At 39.0% G+C, this 14,147-nt stretch overlaps 1 protein-coding gene across 1 annotated transcript in view; it reads right to left on the bottom strand.

The window, feature by feature from the left end:
- Positions 1 to 14,147, bottom strand: part of ATP6AP1 (ATPase H+ transporting accessory protein 1) — a gene marked incomplete at both ends in the record, with an annotated part of 55,180 nt that overhangs the window by 26,948 nt on the left and 14,085 nt on the right. The window contains 2 exons of the mRNA XM_080634594.1: positions 8,469 to 8,554; positions 13,955 to 13,998. Of these exons, the coding sequence (XP_080490720.1) occupies positions 8,469 to 8,554; positions 13,955 to 13,998 (130 nt within the window). The remainder of the gene's footprint in view (positions 1 to 8,468; positions 8,555 to 13,954; positions 13,999 to 14,147) is intronic.

Below are 14,147 nucleotides of genomic sequence, written 5' to 3'. Positions count from 1 at the left end.
ACAGTATAATTATCTGTAATTATTTCCTGTTTAGTCCATCCATGTAATTGGTGCTTCTATTTAGTATTTGCCTCCTGAAATGTCACATTTTCTAGCTAAAATATTTTAATCTCCTAGTTCTACCCCTTTGGAAACAGGTGCTCAGAATCGCACACACTATTCCACTGGCAGATTTGCACTGATGAAGGGCATAGTGAAATAATTGACGCTTGCTGCTTTGCCCTTTTCCTTTCCAATGTGCTTGGTAACGCCATGCTTGTTATTCATCCCACTGCTGTCTGCTGGGATGTTCCAAGAGATCTACCCACATTCACACTGTAATCCCTCTTCTGAGAAATAGCAGCCACTCACCACAGTGCAATATGCATTTTTAAGGTCTTCCTTATGTATGTTACTTTCCTTCACACTGGATTTCATCTGTCATTTTATCACCCAGTAAGGCAGTGCTGTGAGTACTTTCTCCAACTTATCAGTACATCAGGAAACTTTGGCACCTTCGGATTTCAGCCCCCTTTTCATACTAACAACATCTCTGTTGAATAGCACAGGCATCACCATCAGTCCTCACAGAATCCCACTGGTAATTACTGCCCATTGCAAACATCAATCCTTTGTTTTTATCCTTTACTTCCTACCTTTAATTTTTTATTTTTGTGCTAAAATTATTTCAGCTTTTTACCTTTTTTACTGTAGCAACAGGATCACTTTTACCTACATACTTTAAATGTCTCAGAGAACACCAAATCATATTATATTTTCTTCATATATCCACATATTTACTACCTTAGTTTCAACCATTCTAAGTACAGAAGGCAGGATTCCTGGTTGTATTTCTCAAGAGAGATGGATCCTCTTTTCAAACTCCATGTCACACTTGACACTTCATGCTCCTCTGGGATTAAGACTGAAATAATTTGTAATTTATAGATATATATTATATAAACCAGAATTTTTAAGTAAGTTGTACATTAAAAAACATGACAATTAATAGTTTAGCAGTTTCTTATTTTAGTTAAAATTTAGGTGAAAATTATTTGACCTTTGTGATACGATACTATTCATTTTATTGATTTATTCTGAAATTTCTTCTACTACCACTACGGCAGCAGCAAATGTTTTTGAGGCTTGATGATTTCTGCAAAAGTTTTTAAACTGAGAACTTCCCTGCGTTCCACCATTGAGATGATCAACACAAACTCATTTGACTTTGTTTTGTCACTCATTTTTCTGACTTCCTGTTTTGTTAGGTCAAATGCTCTCTGAAACAATTCTTGTCTAATGTGGTTTTATTAATAGTTTTTATGTCTTTTGCATATTATTCTTTTTAATATCATTAAGTCTGCCATATTATTTTGCACTAAAATTGCAAGAATTTTTATTCTTTTTAATTTTCTGTATGCACACAGGACTTCGTTTTTTGAAGTGTGGCTTTATTACTTTTAATAACCTCACCTTTTTCACTCTGTTATTTAATTATGCCACAGGTTGGGATGTTTCCATGTAGGGAGGAGGGTGAGGGGAAAGATGCTGTGCTTCAAAAATGCTTTCTGACATATAGTTTGAGCTTTTAATATGTTGTGTTTAAACAGTTTGCATTCCATCTACGGACACTGTCAGTCAACATAATTAGTGGAGCCTATCAGGCAGTTCACCAAATCACAGATACATGGATCATTTATATTAGGTTAAAGTCTTATTACTTGGATGCTATGTTCAGCCTCAGTCTTCAAAGAATAGGACTCTAGAATTCCCAGAATACTTGCTTTTGTCTCCTTGAACTCAAATTTTCTTTAAAATGCAACAGCAGTCCTTTGTAGATCTGTTCTGTTACCCTGATAAATCTTTTACCTTGGCATTTTCCTTCCAGAAAGTTTTCAGCAAGCCTACCAACATGCCATATCAGTATGCTTCAATTACACATTCCATTTATTCTATCCTATTTTAGCCTTATACCTTAATTGTGTTCTGAATTATATTTACGACCTCTGCTTATATATGACTGTATTTTTAACAGTTTTCATTGCCATTTTTATACCTGCATTTTATTACTTTCTGTGTTTGTTCCTAAGATAGAATACATCTTCACCTGTGTTCTCCACCATCCGTCTCCCACCCCAGGTTTCCTGGTCCTTAGTTTCAAATATAAAATAAATAGAACTTTTGAATTTGGTATATATGGAACACCTGCATAGGCTTCATTATGCCTTAAAAAGTGAGTTAGCATCTGAAAATAAAAAAAATGTTCTGATCAGATAAGAATAAGAGTTCAATTCCAAGCTGCCCTTCATTTCCCAATGAAGTCAATAAGCTTAGATATATATATATCAATAAATATAAAAATAAAATGAAAGCTAAAGTTGCAGAAACATTTAAAGTGAATCTTAATGCCCTAGTGCAAAGTCTGGGGTTAAAGGTAAAACACTAATTTTCACTTATTTCCCTGAATTTCCCACTAATACACAGAATAGATCATACACAATTGCTAACAAGCATTTCTCACATCCTTAGCACTCAATTTCCAAGCTAATTTGTTTAAATGTTTGATCATTTTTCTTACTCTAGACTGCCTTAAGCAGTCCTTTTCTATTAAAAATATTGTCTTTTTAATTTTTTTTTTAATAAAAAACCCACTTAAGTGAATATTTTTCATCTACAAGTTAAAGTTTTGGGGTTTTTTTTCCTTATTATAACGGAATTGTGTAAGTGGGGAGAGGTAAAGGATGAGGAATTCCTTTGGTTTCTTCTTTTAGGTTGGAAGCACTGATGCTGTATTATATTAAGTCAAACTGTAATTGCTCCTTCAAATGTAAAAAAATACAAGAATAAATGGATAAGGAAATTCCTACATTCTAGGATGCATGAGGATATTAACCTTACAACCCCAGCTCCTGAAAATGGCATTATAAGCATTTTTGTAACATGCCGTTCATGGGGAAATTTCCCATCATATAATGTTTGAGTATATTAAATGGTTAAAAGCATTCCATTAATCGGAAGCATGCATTAATCAGAAGCTGGAAGTTAATGGGGTGGATGCTGTAGAGTTTAGTCTCCTCAGAGAGGTGAACTGAATAGTCAACAAGAGAGGAGCTCAATCTCAGTGGAAGATGTAGCACTACGAAATGTAGAAGGCAAAAACTAAGAAAATTCAACCACCAGCACATGTAAAAGAAGATAAAAACTTTTCATACTCTTTTCAGCTGGTTTTCACATAAATAGCACCTTTGAGATACCTTCAAAAGACACTTTTTAAGGGTCAAATGCAACCACTTGTGCTGTAGATGCCCATGGTACTTATGGCTGAATAAAGTCACTATAACTCACATTTGCTTGGCTCTGAGTGGGATCAAAGATTCAACACACTTAAATGCCAGCCAGAGCAGACAGCTTGTCAAATGAAATAGTCAAAAACCCACAGTAGCTGAAGCTGTCTGAAGGTGTGGAGGCAGTAATGAAAGTTTAAATAGCACTTCACAATGCATTTGTACAAAGTGTAGTCAGCAAAAAGATTATCAGCTGGGAAGTAGCCATAAATCTCCTTTTGACAATATGTGGTTCCTCAGCATTCAATATAACTGGGCAGAGATAACAACTACAAAGCTGTCTTGCAGAAGTTTCAGAAGCAGACTTGTAAAAATATGGCATGGATTAGAGTTTCATCTCATCCCATAGCAGTCCCCTACAAAATAGATCAGAAGGATCATACTCTAAAAAGCCTTTGATTGGAAAAAGAATCCTGGTTGATGACTTCAGATGTAGACATTTACACTTCACTTGCCCAGAATGAGGTGGTACAAGTCACCCGCTCAGTGTCAGAGCAACTCAGCCAGATCTTGAAGGCTAAGCATTTTAGAAGAAGAGCAGAAAGATGTGGCAATTGCCTTGTTGGAGGAAAGCAGATCCTTTATAACATGATGAGACATCTAGAGGAATCATCATCTGGTTAGTGAAACTGTCTCATCTAGGTCACCAAAAAGCCTATGTTTCAGGGTCTTAATTCTGTCTTCCAGCTTCAAATGACCTGGGGAATTACAGACCAGTCGGTCTCACCTCTGTGCCTGGCAAAATCTTGGAGCAGATTCTCCTGGAAGAAATGCTAAGGCACATGAAAAACAAGGAGGTGGTTGGTGACAGCCAGCATGGCTTCACTAAGGGGAAGTCCTGCCTGACCAAGTTGGTGGCCTTCTATGATGGGGCTACGAAAGTGATGGACAGGGGCAGAGCAGTTGATATCATCTACCTGGACTTGTGCAAAGCCTTTGACACTGTCCCACACGACATCCTTGTCTCTAAATTGGAGAGACATCAATTTGATGGGTGGACCACTTGGTGGATAAAGAACTGGCTGGATGGCCGTACGCAAAGAGTTGTGGTCAATGGCTCAATGTCCGGCTGGAGACCGGTAACGAGTGGTGTCCCTCAGGGACTGGTGTTGGGACCGGTCTTGCTCAACATCTCTATGGGTGACATGGACAGTGGGATTGAGTGCGCCCTCAGCAAGTTTGCAGATGACACCAAGCTGTGTGGTTCGGTTGATACGCCAGAGCGAAGGGATGCCATCCAGAGGGACCTCGACATGCTTGTGAGGTGGGCTGATGTCAACCTTAAGAAGTTTAACCATGACAAGTGCAAGGTCTTACACCTGGGTGGGAGCAATCCCAGGCACAGCTACAGGTTGGGCAGAGAAGAGATTTAAAGCAGCCCTGCAGAGAAGGACTTGGGGGTATTGGTTGATGAAGAAATGAACATGAGCCAGCAGTGTGCGCTCGCAGCCCAGAAAGCCAACTGTATCCTGGGCTGCATCAAAAGGAGCGTGACCAGCAGGTCGAAGGAGGTGATCCTGCCCCTCTACTCTGCTCTTGTGAGGCCTCACTTGGAGTATTGTGTGCAGTTCTGGTGTCCTCAACATAAAAAGGACATGGAACTGTTGGAACAAGTGCAGAGGAGGGCCACAAGGATGATCAGGGGACTGGAGCACCTCCCATATGGAGACAGGCTGAGAAAGTTGGGGTTGTTCAGCCTGGAGAAGAGAAGGCTACGTGGAGACCTCATAGCAGCCTTCCAGTATCTGAAGGGGCCTGTAAGGATGCTGGGGAGGGACTCTTCATCACGGACTGTAGTGACAGGACAAGGGGTAACGGGTTCAAACTTAAACAAGGGAAGTTTAGATTGGATCTAAGGAAGAAATTCTTTACTGAGAGGGTGGTGAGGCACTGGAATGGGTTGCCTAGGGAGGTTGTGAATGCTCCATCCTTGGCGGTGTTCAAGGCTGGGTTGGATGAGGCCTTGGGTGGCATGGTTTAGTGTGGGGTGTCCCTGCCCATGGTAGGGGGGCTGGAACTAGATGATCTTAAGGTCCTTTCCAACCCTAACTATTCTATGATTCTATGCTATGACTCTAAATGCTGAAACGAACAGAACAAGCACCAGCCTGAATAAATCTCTGTCATGCATGGGGTAATCAACTGATAACTGTGATAGCCCAAAGAGATCACTGGCTGCACTGTCTAAACTAAACAGCTCTTTCTCATCAGGTCCTAAAAGAGATTCAATCATATGGGAGTTTTTCTTCCTGTCTCATAAATCCATTTCCTGTGAAGCCACTACTAGTCTCGAATCTTTTCCAGTATATCTCACATTTATTTTTCTCTGCTTGAGGTAATGGAAGAATGAATGAATATGAAAAGACAATGCTACAAAGCCATAAACTGCCCAAGAGCAAGGAGGTAGTGTTATCAGGAGAGAAGTATCTCATAGTCCCAGTTGTTGGCAGCTTCGTTACATAAAATTCATTCACCTGATCAGAAGGAGCTGTCCATTCTTTTTTTTTAAGTGCTATGTTTAAAACTCATTTCCTTCACCAATGAGAAAAACCAACTTAGTAAGTGCAAACCTTTCACACTGAATAATTGCTATCAATTTTTAAATGCATTAAGTAATCACAGAATGATAGAATGTTTGGGTTGGAAAGGACCTGAAAGATTATCTGGTTCCAAACCCTCTGCCATGGGCAGGGACACCTTCCACTAGACCAGGTTGCTTAAAACCCCATCCAACCTGGCCTTGAACACTTCCAGGGATGAGGAAGCCACAATTTCTATGGGCAACCTGTGCCAGTGTCTTACCACCCTCATAGTGAAGAATTTTTTCTAATAATAATACCTAATCTAAATCTCTGTTCTGTCAGGTTAAAGCCCTTCCCCCTTGTCCTATCCCTACATGCCCTTGCAAAAAGTCCCTCTCCAGATTTCTTGTAGGCCCCCGTTAGGGCTGGAAGGCTGATTTAATGTCTCCCCAGAGTCTCCTCCAGGTTGAATAACACCAGCTCTCTCAGCCTGCCTTCATAGGAGAGATGCTCCAGCCCTCTGATCATCTTTGCCATATGATCAGTCTTTTACTTCTCATCTATAGTGATCTCGGTTATCATCAGGAAGTAACTCTGTGACTTCCAGATCATGATACATGGTCTTTACAGTTTAAACAAAAGGAGTTAGTCCTTTATCTTAAGGTTATGAAACAGTTCACATCCTCCCCAATTCAAGCACAGCCAAAGATATGCAACACATACTAAGAAGAGGTTACATGCAAATGTAGAGACCGATGAACCCTCAAAGGTACTTTTTGTTTTGCCTTTTCTAGCTCTGTACAGAAGCTGATAACCTTGAATGCACTGAAATAACTTAAAAGTTTTGGGGGGATGAGAAAATATGCTTCAAATGGGTTTATATGGCATTGAATTTACAAAATTAAGAAAAGTTTTAATTGCTTTTTTTTTAATGCGGAACATCTTAAAATACATTGCTTTAATTATTTAAAAGTGCTCCAGTTGCTCAAACTAAGTCACTTTAATTTAGAAAGCCTGTTGAAATATGCATAGATGTAAAATTCAACAAACTTAAAAAACTGCTCAGAAAATTCCTTCTCATAACACCAATTCTTTAATTAATTAAAAATATTTTTCATTCTAATTGTTCTAAATGCAATTTTCAGCTAAGTGTGCCTTTGATTTCAAAGAGTAAAGATCCACAATAACTAATAATTTTTATTTTTACTTTGGATCTCTGTTAAAAAAATTTACAAAAAGAGCAGATCAAAAACCCTGGACTAAATTCTCCCCTTTACCACAAGAACATACAGCATAGAGATGTCAATGTGAGCTTGCTTCCTCATGTTTTGTATTCTAAGTCTGGTCTTCAAAACTCAGTCTCTGGAAATGAACTTCACAGGGTGGATTACTGAAGAAAGTTCCTGGTTTTCCTCAATAGAACTAGCCTTTTTCTTAGTCTGAAGGGACTGTTCTGATCATCTTGTTGGTCAGCCAGATATTCAAGACCCTACCTCTCTGGAAAAACCCAGATTATTTCTAGTTGAATAGAGAACACCTTTGGGGGGTTCATCCACTTTTGGCTTAAAGAACATTTATGAAGTGCAGTCAAGTTGCCTCTTATTCTTCTTTTGGATAAGCTAAAGGGACTTCGCCACCACACCCATTTAGAACAGGTTTTCTAGGTTTTGTTCTTGTTTTAAGAACAGATGTGAATTTTTCATAGTGTTGCCTCGTTAAAACCCTGCAGCTTTCAAAATCCTGTCTGCACTGCTCACACTAGATCTAGATAATCTCACTAACGGCTTTCCTGTTGCCTAAACCAAGGAAATTATATCTTCTGTATTCTCAAATTACTTTATCTTGAGTTTGAATTAAAATTCTAATTAAACTAAGCATCATATCAGGAGCTTATATGTGTTACCACTGGAACAGATATGTTTCTTTCAAAGTTGCTGATGCATGCGGCCTTCATAAACCCCTCTTCTTAGTGGGAACTCTATTCTGTTTTTCTCAAAGCATGACTAACATCCATTTAATCACATTAAAATTAAAATATGAATATTTCTTGAGTACAGCCTGCGTGTCATACAAACCAGATAACTCTGCAGAAATAACTATTGTGCAATGCTACTTACTGCTAACATAATATGATGTGATCTATAAATGGTGTTCTGACTATCAGGAAGGGTGAAAACTTTACTTCCAGTTGTAAGTACCAGGTACTGACTAAAAGGAATGAAAAAGCTAATTTAAAAATATACATATTAGTAGCCTTCAGTTAACTAACACTTTGTCTTTACTGACCAGCCACACTAGGATGCTCGATAAGGTTTCACGTAGAACTTGATATAAAACTTTTAGAGTTTGTTGGGGAAAAAAAAAAGTATCTAAAATTACAGCCATTAAAATAATAATAATAAGTCCTAAAGATAACTGCAGATTTATGGTCTCCTAGAACAGTAAAACTTCAGTAGTTATGTAATACAGCTATCATACATGAAAATTCACTTCTGGTCAAAACCTCATATAATACAGATTGCTTGCTTGTGTAATCTTGAAAATCATCTACAGCATTTCTCTCTAAACATTAAGTTGTTAGTTGTCAAAAATCTGACAGCTCTAGGCACTGAAGATTACTCACCCTTGAAGGTCTCACTGCAGTATAAATTACTGAAAAATTAATCCCTCGTTGCTGCAAGTCCATGGTCAGTCTTCCAATTATTTTGTCTATAAATAGAAACACATATAATTTAACAAACTCTGCAAGCTGAGAAAGCTGAAATTGTACAGTAGCTGGAAAATTAATGAGTTAGATGTTTAAGCTTATTTAGTTTATTTAAGCAATTTAGGTGCTCATACCATTTGTATGTCACTAGGTACAAATGGGGTAAGACATGTTCAGTGTCTTGAAAAATGCACAATTTCAGTGAGATGATACAAGCAATTAAATTACAACAGTTCAGAAAAAAGGGTGATTTTGAAACTGAAAATTAAATGCCACAGAAACAATACCTGAAAGTTTGAACTTTGGGCGATTAAAAGCAAGAGCAGAAGAAATCACTGAAGAGATGAGAGCAGGATGTATATACTGTCAGTAAAGATGAGTTAATAAATAAATAATAAAGCTTAAATAGTATTATTCTGTGCTTTACAAAGTACACAGAACCAATCACTGAGAAACAACACCCCCAATGTAGTGCTTAGCTTGGGACGCGATCTGCATAATATAGGCAGCAATATTCCTTTTCGCTTCAGTGGATTTAGAGCCTGATTCTGCACCCTCAACAGGATATGGAAAATTTTTTTCTTGACTACACGGGGGGCCAAAGGAGAAATATGGTGGGATATTTCTGAAAAACAGGAGGGAAAAGTCAAGTAAGAGAGGACCTTGCAAAAAGGTCCAAAGACACCTCTACAGAAGATCTTCCTTTAGTTCTGAAACCACAGGCAGTTGTGCCAAATACTTACACCTGACAAATGTTTTCAAGCTGTATGCAGAAATATTAGCATCTGCTTATGACAAGGATCATAATAGCTGTGAATCAAGAACCATTATTAGTGTTGTTATTGAGATTGCTGGAGAAATAAGAACGCAGACTTGCATTTACTGTTTCACAGCCTTCCCACTTCTCATCCATGTGCCAGTGTGGTGAATGGATATTTTACAGCCTGGACATACAGGCTTCTCAAATACCAAGGTTATACTTTACAGAAATTGTATTTCATTTTCATGTACTGGAAGTAGAGCTTATATTATTATCCTTTTTAGCCTCTCCTATTTACAGCAATTATGATCTGCTGGCTGATTAAAATGTTTAGCATTTGTAAAAATGCAAGCACTGTTTTTTCTGCAGGGTTTTAATCAAACTGATTTCTTCATATCAGTCAAGAATTGTAGATATGTAAAACTTCCTTCTAAAAAATTACTGCTAAAAGCATCTACTCTAAGAAATGGACTTACTCAGGAAAACAACTGCTTATGTGCTGTTAGTGTAATTGCATTGGGTGTGGAGGCATTACATAATGTAGGATTTGCATTGTACATGCACAGGATGCAACTCACTGGAAATTATCAGCAGCCTCAGCTAAAATTTGCAGCAGAAAAAATAATACATAGGAAAATGTATGAATTGTCTCATGGATTTTCTTCCATTAAAGCAACCGATTGCTTTCTGAAATAACATGTTATTTGCATGTCACTTTAGCAAGGAGCTATGCTTAACTACAGTTACCAGTAACATCTATAACTCTTGCCTTTGGGAAGATTCAAGAGACAATTCCTTCATTCAGAGAAGCTGCTGTGAACACCCTCATGACAACAGAGTTGATCTTTGTTTGCCTGTGTTCAAAATTCTACCTTGCTTCTGAAGTGTCTTCAAATTTTCCATGGAAAAGGGCCCAGATTGTCCACCATGTTTTAAAACACCTGAATTACATGGTTAGCCATTCCAGGCTCTTTGATGGAACAAGAGGCACCTCCAGGTGGTGATATTGATGTTAGAGTGGTTCTACTGAAGTATATTTTTAATTTTAAATAGCATGGATCAAGAAAATGCTGCATACATCTATGAATGTAAAACAGTTTGTCTAGGGTAACACCTTCCAGTTAGCAAAACTGCCTGAATTTACACCCTGGTGGAAGAAGTAAACCCCTCTAATTCACTGAAGACACATCCCTTGAATTTCACCAGGCAGTGTGGTATTAGTGCTACTGTTAATTTCTAATCTACTTTAATTTCTTTGTGTGAACATGGATGGAAAGGATAGAAGATAACTGAGAAGAAATGTTCTGGAAGGAGAAAGGTGACAAGAAGAGTACAAACTACAAACAGGAGAGAAAAAACAGAAAATGAGAGGGGGTAAAATGAGAGAGAAGAGAAAGAGTGGAAAGCACTGAGAAACAGAGTGGAAAAAGGAATACTTGCAATAGTAATTAAAGCACTTAAGCAGATGGAGTCATAGGCAGCTTTTCCATCAATTTTGAAGTATGCCGGATCCAGCAGGTAAGACTGACATGACAGAATACAACCTTCTAAGCAAAGAAACATTTAGGAAAACTGTCAAAAACTGAGTAGCTATGTCAAACACTACCTCATGCAAAAGAAAAAAAAAGAATACTGAAAGGAAGCATACAGAAAACCATAAGGCTGAATCCCTTGAAACTTGAGCAGATTTGGATTCTGAATTCCAGTTTGAATTTTATAATGAGCCTCATTTTAATAACATGCTAAAAACCTCTGCTTACTCCAGCTTCTAGATATTTCAGAGCAGTACATTTCCCATGGGAAGAATCTGAGCACATTTGTTCCGTCTTACAGAGCTTCCTCTCTGCAGTGAGTAAAACAGCAGGAGAGATTTCTCTGACATTTTATTACATCAGATTTTAAAACCCTCTACAGCGGAAAGGAAAGTAGTTGCTGTGACAAACATAAGGAACTTTGTGAACTTCTAGGCAGCCTAATACAGGTCCACAGTGTTCTTCTATGGGTTTATTGTTGATACTGACAAAAAAATGCAACAACTACACTCCATATTTATAAATTAACAATTCCCTTATCATAGAATCATTGAACCACAGAATCATAGAATAGAGTGGGTTGGAAGGGACTTTCAAAGCTCATCTAGTCCAGCCCTCCCTGCAATAAGCAGGGACATCCTCAACTGTAGGAGGTTGCCAGAACCACATCCAGCTTGGCCTTGAATGTCTCCAGGGATGGTGCATCCACCACCTCTCTGGGCAACCTGCTCCAGTGTCTTACCACCCTTACAGTAAAAAGTTTCTTCCACACATCCAGCCTGAAACTCCCCTCTTTTAGTTTAAAACCATCACCCCTTGTTCTATTACAACAGGCCCTGCTAAAAAGTCTCTCCTCATCTCTCACAGGCCCCTTTTAAGAACTGAAAGACTGCAATAAGGTCTCCCTGGAGTCTTCTCTGCTCCAGGCTGAACACCACCAAATCTCTCAGCCTTTTCTCATAGGAGAGGTGTTCCATTCCTCTGATCATTTTTGTGGCCCTTCTCTGGACCCTCTCCAACAGGCCCATGTCATTCCTGTACTGAGGACTCCAGAGCTGGATGCAGGACTCCAGGTGGGGTCTCACGAGAGCAGAGTAGAGTGGCAGAATCACCTCCCTTGACCTGCTGGTCACAGTCCTTTGGATGCAGCCCAAGATTGTCCTGGGCTGCGAGTTCACACTGCCGGTTCATGTCCAATCTTTCATCCTCCAGTTCCCCCAAGTCCTTCCCTTCAGGGGTACTCTCAACCCCTTAATACCCCCTGTATTGGTACTGAGATATTGCCCCAACCCAGGTACAGGACCTGGCACTTGGCCTTGTTGAACCTCATGAGAATGAGGTTCATGTGAGAAAGTATGTGAAAAATAATATTTTTTGTTGCTTACCCAGGTAGGACCTAGCAGCAGTCCCTCTGCAACAAACACCAATTAATTCTCAACCTTGCAAGCAGTTTTGACCTTGAAGGGTCTCCTGACAGCAAGATTCAGCAAATGACAGTGGTTGTGCCTAAACACCTAGAGCTGCTGAAGCCCGAACTGCGTGACTTGGAAGACTGTGTCCTGGGCACTTACCTACTACTTTTGGAAGGACTCTCTTCGGACTCTCTCCCATCTGCTGCACAGACTTTCAATGTTTTAAGGAACTGTGGCTCAGTAAATTTCATTTGAATTAAAACTTTCTGCTGATGTTATTTCTAGTTTTTATTCAGCAATGCATTAAGTGGCTACTTTGGCAAATACATCAGAAAGTGAGGATTCAGACCACACTCCCACTTTTCTAGAGCACAGCTGAGATGTAGAATACTAAGTGCAGATTTTGCACTTGGCCATATAAAGCAGCACATCTTCCCTCATCCACACACCTTTTTCCTCATAACAGCTAGATGACACTAACTAGAAAGCTGGTATAGCCTGTTCCTCCATCATGCCACAGGTGTCCCATTAACTTTGCTGTTCCAAAACAAAGTGGCCTGAGACAGGGTCTGAGGAACTTATTCTTGGGTTTGTGCAGCTGATGAAATAAATGTCCCATAAAGAAAAGGCTAATGTTTAGGCAAGGCCAGCATTAAGCTAAGGCTTTTCATACTTAATATGCTTGGGGACAAGAAAACAGAACTAAACAACTTCTCTGCAAATCAAGGCTGTAAATCCAGCTCCTTGAGTACAAAAACCACACTCACTTTGGAGTAGTGCAAAAACAAAGAGGGAAGAACACACCACTGATTCCAGTACTTAGGTATTTTCCCCTGATTTTCAAATTTACACCTCCAGCTTTAGGCAGAAACAGTCATAGGCACTAAGGCCACTGTTTAATTATTAGCCCACTACACTACGCTACGCTACACTACACTGTGCTACGCTACGCTACACTACATTACACTACACTATGCTATACTACACGCTCTTGAAGATACCACTACAATGATTTCCAGACTTTATAACCTGATCTCTAATTTAAAGTAGAAAGCGAAAGAACTGCAAAATCAAAACAGATGCCTCTCAGTGCCTTTTGGGTGCATGGCACCTCTTTTTTATCCAGATGGTAGGTAAGAGAAGTCTTGTTATAGTGTTATATTGACAGATTGAACTTTAACAAGCAGTCTTTGGCGAAAACAGTAAAAGACTCTAAAACCAAAGGCTGTGAAGGGCAACAGTATAGTTTTCCAAAGATTAGAAAAACATTTGCTATTCATTCACACATCCTCTGTTGACACTAAGACCTTCAAACTGCTGAATGAGCCTGACACCTCCAGCTACCGGTGCACCAGGTGAGATGCAAGTAAATAGCTCAAGCTGCATGGAGACATAGGGCCTGTACTCTGAACAAGGAGGATCTCAGACCATGAACAAAGGCCCATGCCTGAAGCAGAGGTGAATTATCATTACATTTCAGGTCACAGAGCTGTATCCATTTGGGTGAATTTTGAATCAGATGCTCAGTACTTCAACACTACTATAATTGACTGCTTGTAAGTACTATAGACGGGGAAGAACAAACATTTAAATAGTAGTATTACAGCAAAACCCAGGAACTAGAGAATACAATCTGCTCAAGTGAAAACACAGACTTAAATGATGAAATGTGAGTTATATCTTGATTATACTGCTTACCATTTTCAGCAATTGCTTCTAGGGTGGAAATCTCATTTAAACCACTACAAAAACAGTGGGAGAAAAATAATTAAAAATCTTTTCTAGGCAAGAACAATGTGAACCAGAAATGTACAAGGACACTGACTAGTAAACAGATTACTGTCAGCATCAGTCACTTCATCACTCTCATGTCCTCCTCATGACCCTTTTC

This window comes from Psittacula echo (genome assembly GCF_963264785.1).
Source record: "Psittacula echo genome assembly, chromosome: 1".
NCBI classification, from domain to species: Eukaryota; Metazoa; Chordata; class Aves; order Psittaciformes; family Psittacidae; genus Psittacula; species Psittacula echo.
The sequence above is the reverse complement of the archived record's forward strand: the minus strand, read 5'-3'. Positions and strand labels throughout refer to the sequence as shown.